Source organism: Portunus trituberculatus, chromosome 39, assembly GCF_017591435.1.
Source record: "Portunus trituberculatus isolate SZX2019 chromosome 39, ASM1759143v1, whole genome shotgun sequence".
Classification (NCBI taxonomy): domain Eukaryota; kingdom Metazoa; phylum Arthropoda; class Malacostraca; order Decapoda; family Portunidae; genus Portunus; species Portunus trituberculatus.
In genome coordinates, this window is record NC_059293.1 from 8,139,444 (window position 1) to 8,158,389 (window position 18,946).

General features: G+C 38.8%; 2 protein-coding genes across 3 annotated transcripts in view; one reads left to right on the forward strand and one right to left on the reverse strand.

Annotated features, from left to right (window-relative positions):
• The window catches only part of LOC123515672 (KAT8 regulatory NSL complex subunit 2-like), a 39,965-nt gene extending 39,661 nt beyond the window's left edge, over positions 1 to 304 (reverse strand). Inside the window, exon 1 of one of the 2 annotated variants that reach the window (XM_045274497.1) lies at positions 238 to 304. The gene's annotated coding sequence lies outside the window, so the exon portion shown is untranslated. The remainder of the gene's footprint in view (positions 1 to 237) is intronic. The other variant, XM_045274500.1, reaches the window with a different exon arrangement.
• A 411-nt stretch (positions 305 to 715) lies between these two features.
• Positions 716 to 18,046, forward strand: LOC123515673 (cyclin-T2-like). The gene is made up of 8 exons (XM_045274501.1): positions 716 to 898; positions 2,671 to 2,881; positions 4,007 to 4,130; positions 7,501 to 7,546; positions 9,199 to 9,289; positions 10,275 to 10,563; positions 12,074 to 14,262; positions 16,554 to 18,046. Exons 1-8 carry the CDS (start codon positions 753 to 755, stop codon positions 16,602 to 16,604), a joined length of 3,147 nt encoding a protein of 1,048 aa, XP_045130436.1. The 5' UTR covers positions 716 to 752; the 3' UTR covers positions 16,605 to 18,046.
• The last annotated feature ends 900 nt before the right edge of the window (positions 18,047 to 18,946 follow it).

Sequence of the window (18,946 nt, forward strand, 5' to 3'; positions counted from 1 at the left end):
CTCAAACAAGGACATTGGTCAATAAATCAATAAATATACACAGTTCACTATGACAAGTTTCCGGGTCATTTTTCAAATATCAACTGTAAGGTATATGAAGTTAAACAATTCTCCTTGACACACACTGATACACACACCAAATGGCCATAAAATCACACGTCCATGCGATATAAATGTGTGACGTTACAGAAAATGGTTCAAATAGAGGCATATATATTAAAAAGAAAAATAAATTACTAGCACAATGCAACACGACCACCACCTGCAAGGTCAACACGTACACTGGTGACTCCTTTCCACAGAACATGACAGTCTACTCTTTGCTTGTCGACTGCAGTATCTTTTAAAAAATGTATAACAAACATTCTCCACAAAGACTTGAATGCATATCTCAAAATAAATTATGCTTACGATCTTATTTATATTATGTAAACTCCTCCTAGTAGTATTTTAGTGTATTTAGAGCGATTTATTTTTGTTGAATGCTGAAATATGGGAACGACTTATAATATCTTAACGACTGAAAAACTTTTAAAAATATTTTGATGACCTGTGTTCGCTTTACTTTTAGAGTTTCATGATATTCGATAGCTAGAAACATTGTCTTAATATATCTAAATAATAACGAAAGCATGATTATTGATAAGATAGTCGTGGTTGTTCAGGTTTGAGTCACATGATGCAAAGTGCGGGAGAGTTTTTGGAATGTTGGAGCTTCCGGCGTGACGTCACATCAGTCCGGTGTTGTGCTCATGGCGGCGGAGGAGAGGTGGTACTTCACCAAGGAAGAACTCAACAATTCTCCCAGCAGAAGATGTGGAATAGATGCAGAGAAAGAACTATCCTACCGCCAGCAAGGCGCCAACCTTATCCAAGACATGGGCCAGAGGCTGCAAGTGTATCCTTTTGTATTGTGTGGTGGTGTGTTACCCTCGCCTCCCACACTCATGTTAAGTACGAGTGTGCTCTTATGCGACCATTTCTCCATGTGGTGTTTATATCTCAGGGTTCTATAGTGGCAGTATATAATGTTTTAGTACGTGTGGGTGGTATTTGGTGAGGGATAAGGGAGTATTGTTAGGTTGTAATGTAGTGGTGGGTAATACGAGAGTCGTGGCGGCCATGTTGTGTTGCCTGACCTCACCTGCACATCATCTTGGTACAATATGCGTGTTACCTGCCTCATTAACCACTCTTCGTACCTAAGCCTTGGTGGACGGCGTAGTGGAGGTTCTTTGGCTCGTGCATATAGGGTAGGGGGAGGTGGGGTTAAGGCGGTAAGTGATGTAACATGCAGCGTAGTATTGCATGGTGCATGGTGCAAGGCTGGTGCTGGTGGTGGCTGGCCCGCCCTTACTGCAGTGTTCGCGGTGCCAAATGTAGACCAGAAGGGATTCCCAGGCCTTTGTGAGAGTCACTGTGACCTTTGCATCATGGAAGGGCATTAAGAACGTACCCGGGGTGGTTTGTTTGTTTTTTTTGTTAGTGTTTGGCTGGGAGTAATGTTATGGTGCGTGGGATATCAGAGTAATGCATCGTGCTGGTCATTCACCCCAGCCTACCTACTATGAGGCGTATTGATTGTACAACACTCAGAATGGGATTATAGGAAATTATTAGAGCGATTAGACACATTTCTTATGATTAACACAAATATTGGCCTTATGGATTTTCAAAAGGGTGATTATTTTAGAAAGGTTCAATTGGCAATGAATTAAATGTACGCGTGTTACTTTTTCACAACAATAGCATGTATAACAGTGGGGTTAAAATGTTCTTTAACTGTATGTAATGTTCTAATGAACTACTGATCTAAAGCATCACCTATATGAGATAGTGGAATCTTGGATAAATAATCAGTTGTAGTTAATATTAGGTTAGACCAGGTCAGTATGCTTTAAATTATGGATTCTTCCTAACCCTTGTTGGTTACTGGGAGCTCCTTGATCTTGACTTGCGATAATTTTTCGTGGTGGTAGAGGGTTTTTTTATGAACCTGTCGCAATATTCAAAGATTTGGTTGTGTGCCAGAACACCAAACTGTAAAGGTGCCAAATTTTTACTCATTTGAACCAGACTTTAAATGTCTATAAGCTTTTGTAGGTCATCGTCACTTTCAACAGATAGGTTTCCATGTTGTACAAACAAATTACCATTGCTTTTAACAATAATTTATTGTGCTGCTTTAAGGTTCTTATGTTTCTTGCAAGAGTTTATTAGAATGCAGCAAGGTATCTCATTTCTTCATCTACTTTATTAATAATAAAGGAAGATAAAATTTGTATTATGAAGGTAGTTCTCTCTCTCTCTCTCTCTCTCTCTCTCTCTCTCTCTCTCTCTCTCTCTCTCTCTCTCTCTCTCTCTCTCCCTCCCCCCCCATGAGTCCATTTCCATCTCTATCTTGTAATTCAGGAGGAAAAAGTAGATAGGTACTGTAAGCAGTAATGAATATCATATCATTACACACTTTTGTCCATTCTGTGTTTGTTTGTTTGTTTGTGTGTGCAACTATTTGTATAATGGCAATGACAAACTTCCCTAGTATGTGTGTGTGTTGCACATATGAAAGGATGTTTCAAGTTCTCATTGGCCCCAGGCCGTATAGGTGAATTTTTTTGGTTTTGAATCCTATATTACAATGGTGTAGTTTCCTTAACTTAAGCCCCACAGTAACCAGCTGGCCATCAACACCGCCATCGTGTATATGCATCGCTTCTACATGTTTCATCCATTCACTCGCTTTCACCGGAATGCCATCGCACCAGCAGCCCTCTTCTTGGCAGCCAAGGTGGAGGAGCAGCCCAGGAAGCTGGAACATGTCATCAAAGTGGCCTATCACTGCCTCTTCCGTGACCAGCCACCACTTGACACACAGTCTGAGGTCAGTTGCTTGAGCTGGTTACTGGAGTCTCGCTGGAGGGATTCATCTTGGTGGCTGTGGTGCTGGTGGTGCGATGGACTGCAGCTCCAAGGCGCTGGTGGTGGTGGGGCTTGATAACCTTACTGTAGACTTTGACAATAATTTGAGAATCGATGCAGTTTTTTTTTTTTTTTTTTTTTTTTTTTTTTTTTCCAAGTAAATTTTTGCAACTGTTAGTATATAGACTGAAGAACATTATGTCAATCCTGTTACATAAGTTGCTGGTGTGAGTTGATAACCTAATGGAGTCTTAATGATTAAAGTTGTAAGGGTATTCTGCATGTTTAGCTCACAATGTCTGTTTGTTTGTGATCAAATCCTAAGCAAGATTGACAAGAATAGTCTCTTTCATGTTTTATCCAAAATTAACCTAGATAGATGGGAATTTAAGTTTGGGAATTGTAACTTTACTTTAAAGAAGGCTAGAAATCTAGCCTTTGTATGTTTTGTGTTAGGTTCTGAATGTGGACATGTGGTTTTTCCAATGAACAAGGCTAGAAATCTAGCCTTTGTATGTTTTGTGTTAGGTTCTGAATGTGGACATGTGGTTTTTCCAATGAACAGATCAAAGATTAAGCACAAAAACCTATTTAACAAGTGAACTTTATCAGTAGGTGTGCTTTTCAGGAACATAGTTCTGTATTTGACATCAGAGTACTTTATATTCCAAGTAATATTAAGATTTGACAAGACTGATATTTCATAAAATGTATCGGCAGATTTTTTTTCTTGAAAGTCTTATCACTTCAAGTATCATCATGTGATTGTTATTTCACTCGTCCTTCATTTACATAATTGTTCTTTTCTTTCCTTACTGGTATAATTTCATAGTAGTTAATCACTTTTATTTTGCAAAATATTAACTTTTCTGTACTTAGTGTGAGTTTCTAATTTGCCTTATTTATTATCTCTTGTAATCTCCCGAATCTCATACATACTTTTTCTTTTTTTTCCCCATTAGAAACATTTTATTTAAGAATTTTTTAATGCATTTTTGTCAGCATCATCATTATTAGTATTTTCTTCAACTGAAATGCATACCACAGTCACTAGTGCTCAAGGTTTTAACACCCTTTGCCATCACAGGGTTACCTGGAGCGAGCTCAGGAGTTGGTGGTCAATGAGAACATCCTCCTACAAACCCTGGGCTTTGACGTTGCCATAGACCACCCTCACACCCATGTAGTCAAGTGCTGTCATCTCGTACGCGGTAAGTGGCCACTCTTACCCACTGACAGGTCACAGCGCCTTCTTGCCAAACCCCCCTACCACCACCACAACACCTACACTAAGATGGACCATTGTGTAAAGGAAAAACACACCTCACAAATACACCATGCTCCTTTTAACACCACCATCTCTCATGATACAACCCAAATTCCTTTACACATTACATCAACTCACAACACCAGGCACTTCTCTGACATCCTGCCATGGTTAGGCACTGCAAGGGGGGTCGGTCTTCTTGCATCATCATTCCAAGGTGGTTTATGGCTGTGTCATCTCATTTTTATATTTGACTGGTATATGATGAATGGTCATGTATGGTTTCAGTGCATCTCACCTGTTTATCTCTCTCTCTCTCTCTCTCTCTCTCTCTCTCTCTCTCTCTCTCTCTCTCTCTAATAGCTTACACTGATTTCATGTGAATATAAAGTCCTTTTGCTGTTATTTTATATTATGTTTTATCCTTACTCTAATCTTTTTTCACATATCATATATGATGGAGCTCTATTGAACTTAATTTTTTATGTGTGATAAGATTGTATTAAACTTAGTTTTTATGTGTGATAAGATTGTATTCATACTCATATTCTGCTTGATAACCTCCAGTGGTGCTAAAAGCAAATGTATTACTTTACAAGGCTTTATTTTTTGTATTCACACATGCTACATGCTGTATTTTAATCAATGTCTGCACTATTTTACCACAATGATTTTGGTCTTTAAAGCCATCCTGAAGGTGGATTATTACAGCCATTTCTCTTTTGACTACATTGTCTGCTTTCTCTCTCTCTCTCTCTCTCTCTCTCTCTCTCTCTCTCTCTCTCTCTCTCTCTCATATTTTTTGTTTCCTTTCTGTACAGATATGATCACAACAAACTGGTAGTGTTGCAGTGGTATGGAAAGGTTGTGATTTATTTGAAGTGTGGTGTTGCATTGCCACTTGACTCACCTGGTCATCACAGCTCATTAACTACTATTTCTTTTCTTTTCACCCTCCACTCCCAGAAATGTGTCCCTCTTCGGTCTCAAAATGATTTTTATTCTGTCATACATGGTTGTTTTAATGGTGTATTTCTTTCTTATATTTCTTATGAAAACTACTCTTGTCTTTCCCAATACAGAGAGAGAAGTCTTTAACACGAAGCATTTAATTGTATCTGGTTTTAATCCTTATTATGTTTTAGACTCTCTCTCTCTCTCTCTCTCTCTCTCTCTCTCTCTCTCTCTCTCTCTCTCTCTCTCTCTCTCTCTCTCTCTCTCTCTCTCTCTCTCTCATGACAGCAATATACATTGCTCTCTTTGTGAACAAGTTACTAAGTAACATTAATCATTATTGTATCATTACATTATTTGTGGCACAATTCTACTATTAACATGTTCATCTCTTCCTGAAAACCATTAGCATCTGCAGATATTCGGAGTACATTTACCTTTTTATTTTGTTACAAGAACAGAAATGCAGGACATGGTTTATATTTAACATTCATACATTTGCAAAAACAAATTACTGATCAAACTTCTTTGATGTTAAAACAAGCAGAGTAGTTGATAGTTTCTTTTGGAGTGAGTATGTACTGGAAATCAGTAAAAGTCCGTTAATCTGATGAGCAGGGGACCAGGAGTCTGTCGTAGTATCAGGATGTACCCCTAAAGATGCCACCATGCCAGGTCCCCAATATAACTGGACAGTTTTCGGTCTCCAATATCCATTGATTTTCTCGTGTATATGTTTTTCTGGTGAGACAAATAGTGAATTGATTGATATTCTACATCATTTCTCTTACTTTTAAGTTATGATTTTTTAACTTATTCCTACCTCACACCAACCAGTAATCTTGGGAGAGTTGTGGGAAATCATTTTGGGGTGGGAGATGAAGGGGCATTAAATTGAGTAACATGAATTTCGAAAGAAGAAAAAATTTGAAAATCAAATAAATCATGTTGAAAATATATGAATTACACCTTTGACGGAAGCAGCGGCTTCTGCCAGGTTGTTGGTGAGCAGCATTGCCTTTTTTTTTTTACCATATAAAATTTGGACTATTGGGAAATTCAAATAATCAAGTGTTAGGATTAATGGACTTATACTGTATATAAGATTTAGTAAATGGATGGTATAGGCATTTCTTACATCTGTTCTCTCATTTCACTCTGGGATAAAGATTAGTGAGGAACTGGTGGAAGTACTTTGGTGAATGCTACTCATAGTATCAAAAAGAGAAAAAGAAAACAATCTACTGCATAAGCTGTTCTTGGATGCACTATTTTATGAATGTCACAATTTTTTTTCTGTATTTGCTGGACAAATCTACATAGCACCAATAATGCAGAGGTCTTCCATGATCAGTGGCTCCTTTGGCTCCTTGCCTCTACCAATTTCACCTTCCTCTGTGTGCTTCATCATGCCAACACTCATCCATGATGATCATAACTTCTGTCCATGCTACTTCACACATGGATGAAAATTGATACCAAACTGTAAAGACACATGCTTGCTTCCACACATACATTAACATTCATGTGCATTTATACATACATACATACATACATACATACATAAATATACATATTTAGCAGAATTTTTTAATTTGTTTTGATAAGGACCCAGTCATTCAAATTGACTGATTGTCAAACATGAAGTTAATCACAAGTGGGGAGAGCCAACAATGTACTCAGGTAGTTATTGTCAAAACACAGATGTTTGAGCATCAGTGAGATGTGAGCTGCTTATTTCCTCTCCTCACTCTGCTTAGTTTGGGACATTGGTTAAATTAAATATTCTCAGTATTTTGGTATTAAGAGGGAATTTTATTATGAATCGTTTAGTAACTTCTCATTATTTGTTAAAAGTGAAATGTTTTATGATTCATGTAATGAAAGATAGACTTACATGTTAATCTAAGCTTCTTGTGTACAAATGTGTACTATTGTACTGTGAATTCAAGTGTTCATATGTAAAAAAAAACTTTATGATCAGATGGAAATTTTTGCTTGTTCAAGTAAAAATTCAGTATAATTTTTATCTACCTTTGCTTTTCCATTAAGTGAAAATATGTGTAGAATATTGAGTAAAACAGAAGTTTCTTATTATTTACATTATATTTAAAACTGAATATATAGAAAACTACTTAAAGTGTGTTCATAATGTGTGAATGTAGCTGGTTGATCAGCACCTGATATTTCAGTGTGAAGGGCCTGGTGAATCTTTTGTGGCAAGGTAGGTGGACACATTTTTCTAAAAGTGTTTATCTTTTCTTTTCCCGGTGGTTGGCTGCCCTGGAGGGGCGGTCGGCTGCGGGTCACCCACTACCTGTGCTCTGATGCTGCTGTGCTGACCGACACTCCAACAACAGCCACCAAAGATTTGGCCCAAACCTCGTATTTCATGGCTACCAGCAGGTTATTATCACTGGCTGACTGTTTGTCATTCCTGCCAGTATCATGTCCATGGGCCCCACTTTTAACAGTCCAGTAGGAAGACAGCTCACCAGCTGTGCTGTTCTGGCCTGCATCTGCCTATCTCTCCTCACTCACATCATTGTGTTCTGACTGATGCAATACATTACTGTCTCATTCATGTTATGTCACTGCAACAGATCAGTAGAGAAACAATACACAGTGTAACATTTTTTGTGGACCTCTTGATATTGAAAGTATCTGGTTAACTCCTCTTTTGAGGAGACATTTTGAGTGTCATAAAAAAGAATGCATTCTTATTAAAATTCACAAAATTGGAATTTTTTTTATCATCAACATTTGGGAGTTGCACTTTTCATCCAAGTTGATGGAAGATGGACAGGATTTTGTCCAGTTGCCACTGTTGATTAATTTTTATTTGTGTATATTTATATATACATCACAATTTAATTATGCAAATTTTTTGCTGTGCTGCAACTTTTGGTTCAAGTCTCCTGAACTCTTGTCCATCTATGTGTGCACATATATACACAAACACACACACTTGCACAGCCAGAAAAATGTGTTATGATGGAGAATAGGTTGCTGAGATACCCGGTAGCTTCTTCCTGGCAGCACTGGGCTAGCTAGTGCTCTGCTCTTCTCTCCTGCTACACCTTGTTGCACCCAGAAAGGGGCTATCCCTCACTGTTGGTGTGGGTAACTTTTAAGTTGGTTTAGAGGGAGTTGTGCCAATACATAAAGCTGGAAAACATAAAATTCAACATTGCAACAGCCTGCTCTCTATCCGCTTATGATATACAGCCTACCAGTCTTCTCAGGAATCATAGCTGATATTTTCAATTGCACATTGCAAGTATTTCAGCTGGTGCTCATGTTTAATTTAGATTTGCAATTTTCATGTTTCTGGATAAAATTTCTTTAGATGTTAAAGGCATAAGCAGATAAATTCATGTCTAATAGTACATGACTACATGTGTCTTAGGTAACTGAGTAATTTTACTTTAAAACTTAAGAAGTTTAGTATTTTATTGTGTCAAAGATTTTTGCATGTTTTCATGTAATCATTGACAAAACTTCTTACCAAAATTATGTTAAAGGCATAATTTAGACTGGCTGGTTGAAAAAATGCATGGGTATTGCTAAGCTAATGTTCAGTTATGTTTTATTCCTTACTTCTGGAATTGGTAGTTATTTAGCATCCTAAATTATTTCTACCTTCTCTTCAGTTTTATTTATAGCCAGTATGGGAAATTGATTAAATAATGCATGTATTCAGCTGCAAATAACAAGTAATGTGCTTGTTATCTATCAGCTAATGATTCCTGGAGTAACATTTAGAGAGCAAGAGCAAAGGCAAGCATTCTATTGGGCCACACAATCTCTGGAGGTTTGACCACATGAACAGTACAGTACAGCATTACCTTAAGATCTCGTCTTCTCTTTTCTAGGTTGTCAATCATTTCGGGGCTGGAAGGCGTTCCTCTTGCTTCAGGACCTATGCTCTCATTCTGAGCATTTAAAGCACAATACTTTATGACTTTAAATAAGGTTTCTCAAGATTCCTTATCATTCTGTCAGACTGACTATTATGTACACAAATTACTGATAATCCCTTTTTCTTCTTTTCCCAGTCTTCATATGACCACCATGTGCCTCCAATACAAGCCAACAGTGGTGGCCTGTGTGTGCATCTACATAGTCTGCACCTGGAGCCACTATGAAGTAAGCCTTTAAGATCATCGTGCAATATAATTTAGGAAAACAACTCAAGGATTTGAATAATTCTTTTATATAGTAGTCCCTTGACTCACAGTTGTTACATTCCAAAACTTAAAGGCAGCCTATGTTCATGTACCTTCTCCCTTCCTTAAACATTATTAAGGACTCTTAACTTCTCTATTATAGTTAGCATCTTTCTCTGCCACTTTTTTTTTAAGGTCACTACATGTCTCACGAGAAAAAACATGAGAGTTGTTGGTTGGGTAAAAATTAAAATTGCCCACAGCTTCCCACGTAGACGACAATACACTAATATATATATATATATATATATATATATATATATATATATATATATATATATATATATATATATATATACTGTCTGCCACAGAAACCCACTACTTAATAAGGATTCTATAACATTAATTTACATACCAGTATATTAGCTAGAAAAATCTACCATATACTGTGGGTGCATTAGGTGAACTGCGATATGGCAAGGGATTGATTTTAAGTTGCTTTACAATATGATGTCCAAGATTTTAATGTCAAAATGTATACTTTGGGCTGTGATTACTGTTTGAGATAACTTCCTAAATGACACCAACTTTGTATTCTTTATACTTACTATTATGATCACAAATAAGAGATTTTTATTATCTCCAATTTTCATTTATTCATTGACCATAATGTAATTAATTAAGTTGCCTGTTAAATTTGTATATGTTTGAAGATAATACAAGATTAAGAGGCTTTATAAGCCAGGAAAGAGTGCATGATTAAGTGATGGAAGTATTTCCATTCTCATCACCACATTTTTTTGTATATCAGATCTTAGTTTCTACTTTGCAGCCTTTTCTTTTTATTTTTGGATGTATTTAAATAAGAGCAAATCACTTTGATCTTATGGTCTAAGTGCAAGCAATGTCTCTCAACTTTATCCTGTTTCTTAACTTTCCCTGCCCTGTCTCACCACCACCAATAGATCCAGAGGGCGACGGAGGGCAAGGACTGGTTTTGGTATGTGGACAAGACAGTCACGCTGGAATTGCTGGAGTCCTTGACGGCTGAGTTCCTTGCCATCCTGGACAAGTGCCCCAACCGACTCAGGAAGATCATGAGCTCCTTGCAACACACTGAGGACCGGGGACGCAGCAATCAGGCAGGTTCCTCCTCCACGGCAGCCTCTCTTCGCTCCAGCATCCCTGGGAGTGGTCAGTCATCCACAGCGGCATCACATGTGCATGAATCCCACAACTCCCACAATAAAGCAGGTATGCATAAGAGAGAGAGAGAGAGAGAGAGAGAGAGAGCAAAGGTTGAATTATAATGTTCATTAAGAGATTTTTGATACTGTTAAGAGCTGTTTTGATTGTTAGCTATTTTTGTTATTTCAAAGTAAAAATTTTTTTTCTTTTTTTCATGAGAGTAAGGGAAGTGCAGTGTAATTTAGCAGAGTAACAATGTTTCCCTTCATTGTTTTATATAACTAAAAATAATGTGTAATAATAAGAACAATTTAGTATTTTATGAAGATGTTTTTTTTTTTTAAATCATGGTTTTGAAGTTGAGTAATTCACAATCATATTTTTTCCCAGGGAATTTGCTTAAGCTTATGATATTGGTTTTGTTATTTTTGTATATTTTCTTGTATATTTCAGTCATGTATTATATCTTGACATATACTGGTGCCCTTCTTACAGTAATGTATTTGATCTTCCTAGATATCTCCTGAGACATATTAGTGTGTGGCAGCTTAACCTCTTACGTACGTTTTTTTTTTTTTTTTTTTTTTTCTCTCTCTCTCTCTCTCTCTCTCTCTCTCTCTCTCTCTCTCTCTCTCTCTCTCTCTCTCTCTCTCAGCTGATAATTTCCGGGTATTTTTCAACTTTAACCAAGGGAGTTTTTTCTTATGGGATTGTAAATCATATTTTTCTGCATCTGAAATAAAAATCCGCAACTCTCTAAGTGCTCTGGTTCGGCCGTGGTGGGCTGCCAGTCTGAAAAATGAAGAAAATGTCCTCCCTGCGGGCCAACAGAAAATGGGGGTTTCACCTGTCAAACACAAGTTTTGCATATACATGGCCCGATGCGTTGCATCTCTCTAGAATGAATGGTGTAACACGAAACATCATGACACCACGTGTATGTCTGCATCATACAGCTATCACCTCCTACAACTACACAAAACAAAAAATGAAATTCATGGCTCATTTCTGGTGCACACACAGTTTTGTGTGCATATGTACGCGTGTATGTGTGTGCCAGAGGTTTACACAGCGCCTAGACAACCCTCCAGCGATGCACACAAAGGAAGAGAGGGACAGGGTCAACCAGACCCTTTGTGAATCACATGGGGATGGAGGGGCAGGGTGGACTGCTAGTACACAACGTAGGCCAGCGTTATAATAGTCAGTCTTGACCTAAGAAAACGCTCTTTCCAATGGTGCTAATGCCAGTTCGCTACCTCTTGCTGCCAGTTTTTAACAGCCCTTGCTATATTTAGGCTGATTGGCATTACAGTTTCACATTTCACCTGCCAATATGTAGGCTGATCGCACGTAAGGGGTTAAGCTCTTAATTTTTATTTTTTCCCATATTCCCATGCTATGTTACTTAATCCTATAGTTCTTTGACAGAAAGTTTGACTTTTGGTTCTTTAAGAAGTGATATAGTTGAATGTTTCATTATAGGATGTTAGTATTATTTTTTGTATTATTAAATGATTTTGCATAATATCAGTTGATCTGAAAAACAGGTGTTTATGCACAAACTTGCTTTCAGCTATCAAAGTGCCACCAGCCCAAGCCCATCAGCATCAACAGCCTTCAAAACTGAACTTGAAAGAATATAACAAACGTGAGAAGGAAAGGAGAGAGCGAGAGAAGATGAGAGACAGAGACGTGATTGACCCAAGAGATAGTAATAAGTTTGCTCTGGTGTCAACGTCTCACTCCTCTCAGGCTGTTGCATCTGCTATAGCAACCATCGCGTCTTCTCATGCTGCCATGCATGCTGGGCTGCCTGTTCGCTCTAAGAGCAGCAGTAGTCGAGGAAGTAGTCACCCAGAACACCTTAAAGCTTCTGCTGTGCACAGTAGTAACCACAAGACTCATAGCCACAGTACTTCTCAAGTGGTTCGGGACTTACAGCCCTCCCTTGAGTCCTTAAGAGTCAATACTGAAGCACCTAAACAAGAGCAGCAACAACAGCAACAGCAGCAGCTCCAGCAGCAACAACAACAGCAGCAGCATCAACAGCAGCAACCACAGCAACAAAGGAGGGACCTGAGTGCACGTAGTGATAGTGAACGCTATGATAAAGGTAGCAGGACTAGTAGCAGTGCTGTAGACGGGAGATTACAGGGAGATGTGAAACCTAGTGTATCAGACATTAGACAGCAGCAGTTGTTAGATGTGAAACCTTCTAGACAGTCATTAGAATCTGCATCAATAGAAAGGAAAAAAGAAATAAAACTTGAACAGAAAAGTGTAGAGCGCAAACCTCCCGAGCCAAAGCCAGAGCAACCAAAGGAAGAAGTGAAATCACAGTACAATACAATATTTCATAATAGTGACTTACCCGAGTTTGCTCTCGGTGACTTCATGAATGACAACTCGTTCCTTAACCTTGGTGACGGGCCACCAGACCAACTCTTTGACAATTCAGACACAGAGACTAAGCCGGATATTTCTGCAATAATAGAGGATAACAGTCTACTACTGCCTCCTTCACAACAGAAGAATAAGTCCCCTGTCGCGTGCCAGCAGCAACAGGTACCTGCACCACAAACACAGCATCAGCATGCAAGTAATAATGTAACAACAAATGCAAGCAGTGCTGGTGGTAATAGTGACCTGAGAGTGTCAGAAAATGCTAGTACAACTGCAGGGGCAAATCACCACAGTGTGCGACACCATGGCACTACCAATGGTTCTGTCGCTCCATCACAACCTACTCACACCACTCCTCAGACCTCAAAGAGTTCAAGTAGCAAACGATCAAGAGAAGCAGAGAAAAAGACCAGTGAACGGACGAGTACTGAAGCCGAGCTGGTGCCCATGGTCACAAAGCTGGAGGACACCAGATACCGCACTGCACTGAGTGATCCTGCTACACCTATCAAGGTGCGTCCAGATGCTGCAAGTGCAGCGGCCACAAATGCTGTTGTAAAGCCACCAGCTGCGCCTGCTCTCAGTACACCAGCAGCTCCAGTAGAGGTGCCACCAAAGGCTCCCATTGAGCCAGTCTTGAGGTTGAAGGTGCCACAGCCTGAACACCCCAAGGAGCCACCAACAGAGCCAGCGGTGCCAGTGGTGGTGAGTGGAGCCCTTATCACTGAACACAAGAAACACAAGAATGATCATCCACACCACAAGCACAAGGAGAAAAAGAAACATAAACATAAAGAAAAAGATAAGTACAAGGATAAGGAACATAAGGAACACAAAGAACACAAGGAGAAAAAGAAGCACAAAAAGCACAAAGACAAAGACAAAGACAGGGATAAGGCATCTCGTGCTGCTACAGCTGCCAGTGCAGGTGATGGAGGCACAGCACCCATCAAAATAACCATCCCCAAGGACAAAATTCTTTACACCCCAAAGAATTCATCAGTTCCTCTGAGGACCCATGCTGCCTCAGCACCCCCAGCTCCAGTCACCATCCCCACCGCCAATCCCAACACTACTTCCAACACGCCCAGCATCCCCAAGTTCAAGATTGACAAATCCAAGTTGAACAAGAAGGATTTGTTTGGTGGCACTTCATCCACCTCCCCTGAAAGCAGCCCAGCTGGTGACCTGGCCCGTGACACACCCACTACCTCGTTGAAGATCAAGATCAGTCGGGACCGCCTTCGTCCAGATAAGGAATCAAAGAAGAGAGAGAGAGATCACAGTCCAGGAGAAGTCCCTGTGGCGAAGCTCCCAAGAAATGGCAACGAGGTGCGGTCCAGCCATGCAGCGCCTCAGGTGGGTGGTGGTCAACAACAGCCTCCAGTTAATGAGATTGTTTCTCATCAGCCTAATCCTCAACAGCATCAAAGAAAGTCTTTTCCTCGCCACCCTAGAGGAAGGGGAATCCATCACCCTGAGTACCCTCCTCGGCACCCACAGCCAGTAGGCATGATGCCCCTGCTTCAGCCTAGACCTAATCCTTATCCACAGTTTTATACATATGCAATCCCACCCCCTAATTTTAGCTATCCCCCCCCACCGTATGTCCCACACCTTCACCCTCCAGCACACCCATACATGCAGGGACCCCCTCCACCTCCTCCTCCACCCCCACCACAACCCCAACCTCCACCCCAACCTCCACCCCAACCCCCACCCCAACCCCCACCTATATACATGCCTCACCAGCCCATGCTACCACAGACACTCCCTTCAGACCCTCCTCTTCCCTCAGAGCCTCCCCTCCCACCCTCCACCTCCACCTCCCCCAGAATAAATATGAGGCCTTTGGGACACATGGAGACTAACATTCAGAAGTAGAGCTTGGTATTTTTGTGGCTATAAAACTATCTTATTTTGAATTTCAGCATAATTCCAAACAAAACTCAGGTGTATAAATCTACATTATTTTGTGTTTTAATATATTGATTACACAATCATTGTGTGTAAGTGTTGCTCTTCAAGAGTATTTAATTTTAGTGAATGACTGAAGTATAATCTTATAAATTTTATATATATATATATATATATATATATATATATATATATATATATATATATATATATATATATATATATACATACATATATTTATATTCATAGTTTATTGACAGATTACTAATATAATTCATGCAAGGCATGTTATAGCTTATTTCACATTCCTTTAAGAATTTTTTTTTTTTTTTTTCATTAAATTATCTTGGATCATTTACAGATTTTATGACATTTTGTGTGTGGATAACTGATCTCTGCATGCAAAAGTTAACCTGTTTTGCCTGTGCCATTTGATATAATTTTAGCCCTGTGTATTCTACTAGTGAAGGTAGTCTTTAAGTAATTTTATTTGAAGGATGCTACCGATTTCATTTTTTACATTGTGCTTATTTATAATGAGTACTTAATTTTATTTTCTCATTTTCATATAAAATGTAGTTTAATGCTCATAAAATCTTATTTTATGTTTTGGTAGTGATCTTGCTGCTAATCATTATTTCATCATTCATTATACAAACATTGCCTCATCATATTTTGGCATACATCCTAAAAACTTGCTTGCTTTATATACATTGATTCCACAATTTCAGAAATTTGTACTCTTTTTCATACATTGCATGCCACTCAAGTATGTGTCTCATGAGAAAAGAGGTGCTTACATGCTTACCTTCATTTTGCATCTCAGGGAGCAGTTACACTGCCACACACATCACAGTCATCATGGTAGTGGAGCTGTCACTTAAGTTATTTGTACTAACCTGTATGATTTAACAGTACAGTCATACCATCTTTAATAATGTCTTAAGTTGCCCCAGTGGTAATTGTGCAATGTTCAACATGTGTTGTGATCAAATATGAGACTAGAAGAATAAGCTTATTTTTATTTACCATGCCTGCCATATTATTTAGTGAGAATGGTCTGCATTAGTGTATGAGATTAGATATATACATGTGGGAATGGACAGACTGACTGCCAGTTCATTGAACCCATTAGATTGATTTTTCATAAAGTACTTTACATATTTCATTGCATCATAAATTGTATCAATTTTAGACATTTTTGACTGCAGTGCTATTGGATTAGCACCTGTAGGATAATTTCATTCTGAGAACAAGGACTTCTTGGTAGATTGAATTAGTTTAAAAGTTGATCACTTTTTATTCGGGTTAGGAATTCTTAAATGTGCCACAAATAGGCAATATCAACACTTGGCTACAGGCCAACTTTTCTTTGACTGCACCAGGCATTAAAGTGGACTGTTTTCATTAAGTAATTATAATGTAATCAGTGTAAAAAGTCATACACTGATGTATTTATTTTTATTTAAATTATTCCTTGTTATATTTTATCTAGCCAATCCTTTCTGACCCTGCATGAAGTCTTTCTTAATTTTCAAATTGTAGAATTTGCACTCTTGTCTGCTTTGGTTTGCCTTCATTTGTAGTACACTCTTCAGATCTCTTTGGAAAAACACTGGCATATGTATACCGTTCGTATATGTAACATACACTTGTTTCTTCTTTGTGAATGTGGTTTACTAATATAAGCTGTTTCCCGGGTGGTTTCTGAGAGGTGTTTGGATGCTTTGCAGGTACCCATAAAGGACTTGGATTCCAGTAGGTGGAGCTCTCAGAGGCAGTAGTACTAGCACACAGTTCTAGGCAACTGACCTGACATGATCTAGCCTTCCTGACCCAACATGAGCTGGTATTATATTTCTTACCTTACCTGGGCCACAAGGCAATATGTTGTTAAGGCACATATATTTTGCTAGTGCCTTTAATATCTTATGGAAAAGAGCTTATCTTAGATGAAATCTTAAGAGAATTGTACAGTTGATTTCATTGTCTTATAAATAATGAGTGTGATGGTAAAGTTGTCTGTAGTAGTGCTAGTTCTGTGAGCCAGGAGGGGAGAGAGCGTATGAGGTGGACCAGCTCGGGGGTCAGATGCGTGGGGCTGTGCTGGTGGTGGGTGCAATGATGGGGGGGGGACACAGCCTCTTACAACACATGTAGTGTGTTATGCTAATGTCCGCTTAGTTGGGTGTGGCTCAGCCTGCACTGGGAAGTCCTTCGTTGTAACTTTGTTTGTTTCCACGGTCTTTATCCTCTGGCACATTACGGGTCAACTGGCAGGCAGTCATGAGTTTCTTTTGCTCGGCATTCCATGAGTAGTTGAATCAGTGTCAGCACAATATTAAGTCATTTCCCAGACCCCACACGCCACCCATCCTCTGCCGCTCGCTCCCCACCACTGGCAACAAGCTGGGTCCAATCGCAAAGCTTGCCCATGCTCGGTCAGTGTGGCAACATGTCAGCCTCAGTGTGCCTTTACAACATGCTAGTACACCCAAGTTGCCTGAGAGCCATGGGCCACTGTGAGAACTCCTTCCTCTGTGGCTGCTTGAGGTCCTTACTCCTGGAGGACGAGGCACTGCACAGGTCTTCTGGTCGTCGGCTGTGATGAGTCACCACCTCGGCCCGTTGCTGCTGTGGCTGTGGTTGTGACACTTTATCCTCAACATTTTCTCTTCACATTGACTTGTTTCCCTCTCCCTGCAACATAACTTCAGAACAGAAAGTTATCTATACCTAGAAATGTTTAATCTTGAGCTGTTCGTTTTGTATTGTACTTACTACTTACGCATCATAATCATACTACACAGAGCTTGTATCATCAGCATGTATGTGTTATGTTGTGAGGGTTTTAAGTGAAAGTTTTGTCTTCTCAATGAGAAGATTTGCAGGAACTCATGTTTTCAGAGTTTCTTGTTAGCCTCCAGTTCTCCCGACAATGGAAGCTACTTTGGTTCACACACTCAGGTACTCTCATGGTAACACCAGCAGTCATATTTACTCTGCATAACGTTGAAATAACCTTATCTGTTTATAAATATTTATTATTTACTATTAATGTTATTCTTGTGTTGTTAGTTTGTGAACCAAATATCAATGCATCTGGCAAAGGAAACTGTTCAAGTTTTGCTCAATGCTTTTTGTGATGAATCATGGACAAACCCCATGCATTAGTTTTTGTATAGCAGTTGTTGTACAAAGTGAAACAATGTTTTTGTAAACTTAATGAGTTTTTTATTTATTCCCTTTGTAAAAGATTATTATTGAGATGTAGACTGGCATCCAAAAAAGTGCTAAATCAAGGGAGCTATGTAGTTAAAGAAAATAAATAAATAAAGATAATCTGATAAAAATGAGTGACAAAAATTAATACACAACTAAAAATGTAGTGCTAAGATGAGAATTCCAATAAAAATGTAAGCTCAACAAAGGACAATCATATATTGGTGATGGGGCAGATTAGGAAAGCTGGTTCAGTTTTAGCCCTATTTATCTGTTTGGGATATCCAAGAGATTAATTAATTTTTGTAGTGTTTTTAAAACATGGAAAAGGGATTCATCACACAATTTGCTCATTTATTGTAGGTAAAAGAATCATCAAGGCATTGAAATCATAATAATGAAATGTGCTGAAACCTAACCAATATAAAGATGATAAAAAGAAAATCACTGCATTCACACAGGTCAATTTATAAGCTTTGAGGATTTTTTTTTTTTTTTTTTTTTTTTATCAACGGGAAGATGTACCCAAGTATATTAATTTCAATATAGGCCCCTAGTAACTAAGTGAGTTGAGAGCTTTTTTCTTTTTTTGCACAAGAAAGAGACCTGCCAAGGGCAACAAAATATCTTAATCTTGTCTTGAAACCTCCCCGTTAAAAGAATTATTCAAGTCGTAGGAAAATGGAAATACAGCAGATAGGGCATTCCAGAGTTTACCAGTGAAAGGTATGAATGATAAAGAATACTGGATAACGCTTGTATTAGAGGGTTGGACAGAATAGGGATGAGAGGAAGAAAGCCTTGTGCAGCGAGGCCGCAGGAGGAAGGGAGGCATGCAGTTTACAAGATAAGTAGAGCAGTTACCATGAAAAATGGAATAAAAGATAAAATGAGATGCAACATT